At 39.4% G+C, this 2,822-nt stretch overlaps 1 protein-coding gene across 1 annotated transcript; it reads right to left on the reverse strand.

Moving 5' to 3' along the window:
* Positions 1–863: 863 nt before the first annotated feature.
* Positions 864–2,275, reverse strand: LOC107921805 (LOB domain-containing protein 42). Its single transcript, XM_016851650.2, has 2 exons — positions 1,770–2,275; positions 864–1,683 (listed from the first exon to the last, which is right to left on the reverse strand). The coding sequence occupies exons 1-2, from the start codon at positions 2,125–2,127 to the stop codon at positions 1,208–1,210; spliced, it is 834 nt and encodes a 277-aa protein (XP_016707139.1). The 5' UTR covers positions 2,128–2,275; the 3' UTR covers positions 864–1,207.
* Positions 2,276–2,822: the final 547 nt, after the last annotated feature.

A 2,822-nucleotide genomic window follows, 5' to 3' on the forward strand; every position in this document is an offset into this window, starting at 1 on the left:
ATAAGTTGAATAGGTTTTCAAAGAGATTGAGTGTTATTCAATAGAGCATTAAAACCAATCTTCTAATAACTTGATAGTCACCGATTGATCCATACTCTTCTCTATTAAAAAATGGATTCTCTCTAAGAAAGTAATCAATGGGATACCTTCTATTATCTCAGTATAAACACTGCCCTCCAATAATTCAATATCTTCCTCAGTTAATGCCTTCGTTGAACGATTTGCTTCCATCGAAAATCCCATCAACATGTCCCAGAAAGAGACTCGGGCCTTCCTCCCTTCAGCGCACCTTCTTGGTGGCACAACCAAGTCTTGAAACCGCCATGAGTGGCGCTTCAAGGTCATTAGAACAGCTCTTCAGGGTCATTAGAACGAGACGTAAATTTTACTGCTTTTATGGAGTTTTAAGAGAATATTTTTAAATTTTTGTGCGATAAATGATTTTTTTTTAAATATGGTTTTAAATGACACCTCACAAGTGGTCAAAACCCCCACACACCAAGAACCTTTGCATGAAGAGCAACTGTCTACAACTCTAAAGTCTAAACATATGATTCTACGTGCAATGACTCCACTGCCTTGTAGCCGTGACCGTGTTGTGACCACAAAGCACCAAAGGCTCCACTGCTTGCTGCCAACTTCTTGTTGCAGCAATGCGCCTACTCATAAAACAGAACTGCAAATTTAAATTAACCCATGTTCGTACGTATAGTATATCGCCACCTAACCATATCCAGTTATCCCCCAAATTAAAAAAAAAATCAATAATATTCTACATTGCCCTTCATTTAATCAAGTCTATACCTTAATAATTATTCAACAAATCTTGCACCCATAACCCGTTAATGCCACAAGTATATATATACTCGCGAAAATGAAAAGTACTGCAATTGTGAAATTTGATACGCAAATGGTTAAGGAATCATAAAATAGAATTTCTTTGAACTAGATGCGTACTAATTTTACAGAAAGATAAATAAATGTATATATACACACACAGAAAACCAGGAACATTCTTTTTCACCAAACAAGAAAGAAACAAAGTTAATAAATTTAACATAGTATTGCATGGTGAGTCAAAATTAGAGATGATATATTTATAGCCGCCAAAATTGCTTCTATTTGTGATGAATGAAGCACAGAGGTGGATTAGTTTGTACCCAACTGCAGTTTATACCCGCCACTTGATGATGGGTTAATTTCATCCTCAGAGGCGAGGCAATTGCATTGTTGCAGGAGCTAAACCGAGAGTCAATTCTAACCTAATATTAGCAATCTCCTCGGTTTGGTTTCCAAGCTTCAAAAGAGGTCCCTTTTTGGTCTGGGTCACCAGCGAACCCTCCTCAGTCTCCACAGAGAACATGCTCGCATCTTCTTTGCTGTCAACATGTCGCTTGGACTTGGTTGCGGATCGCTTGAAACTAGTGCGGCTCTTGACCTTGTCGATGTCAATTGTGTTGGGATCCTTGAAAACGTGGCGGATGTCGTATGTTTTAAGAGGGGAAATCGATTGCTGCGCAAGTGATTCAGAAGAAGAAGTTTCGGTTATCTGCGAGCCTTTGAGCACTGCATCAACCGCTGCTTGGCACTCAACCCAGTTCCTAGACCACAGCATGCCAACTGACCCATAAACAGGGTTTACAACACGCCCGCAAGCCTCATATAAAAGTGACATAAAAATGGCTGCGACATGAATAACATTGATTAGTTTAGTACACTAAAAAATAATGTTCTTTTAATGGAGTCCGAATATGGATAAATAATATTACCAGGGCGTAGGTTTTCAGGGCCGGCTTCGATGAGATTGAGGAGGCCAGCACGGCCATAAAACTTGGCCAGGAAGAGAGTAGCATTGGCTTGAGAATCAGGGGACTTGATCCATTGAAGACAGGGTCTAATGATGCAGTTTTGGCTACACCCCTTTCGTAGGACCCTGCAGCCGTTACAGCTCATCCTCATAGTGATTAGCTTGGGGATTATTTTGGAGAGAGAGATGGAGAGAATGTACGGAGAGGAAGGTTTATATAAAGCGGGGGGGAGGGGTGCGCAGTGGTCTCCGAATGAGTGGTGAAGTAAAAGGCCTGAAAACCGGAGGTGACTGAGTGTGTTTGCAAATTGCCTTCCCATCTTTTTCTTGTTTAGGTAAAGCCAGCAGCTAGGGAAATGGGATTCCCCCCTAATTAGTTTTGGTGCCTTTCTTTTCCCTAACAACCCTCTATGCAACCTTTTATTACAAAACCCACCACCTTTTTAAACTCCCTCTTCTTCTCCATTGTTACCATTATTATTTGTTCATTTTCGGAAGACCAAATTTGGAAAGAGAGTGAAGGATAATGATGTAATTCAGATAAGAAAGAAGGCCAAAAGTAATAAAAGATGGCACTTGAAAGGTGGAAGCCATGCAAGCAAAGTGGGGTGATAGGAAACCGCAATCCATGCACGTGCAAAGCACGGGGCCTTTATCTTAGAATTGTGTGCATCTTGATGTCGCAACACCTCATTGCGAGCTTAATCCTGTAAAACTATATATCACCAGGTTTTCAGGATTCCGTACAAATAGCTCAAATATTTAAAAAATATTAGAAAAACAAATAAAATATAATGATTTTCAGGAACATTTTTTTAATTAAACAATACACATCCTAATATGATTTTCTTTGATTGCTTTCCTTAATTTAGATTATTTCTGCTATGTTACGCAAGACTGTGGCGCCCAATGACACTCTACCTCAGGTTTAAACCACTTCTTAACTTTTTATATTTGTAACCCTTCAAAAATTTTCGATATCCAAAACTTCACAGAATATTAAAACTGTTTCGAA

The sequence above is a fragment of the Gossypium hirsutum genome, chromosome D01 (genome assembly GCF_007990345.1).
Source record: "Gossypium hirsutum isolate 1008001.06 chromosome D01, Gossypium_hirsutum_v2.1, whole genome shotgun sequence".
Lineage (NCBI taxonomy): Eukaryota > Viridiplantae > Streptophyta > Magnoliopsida > Malvales > Malvaceae > Gossypium > Gossypium hirsutum.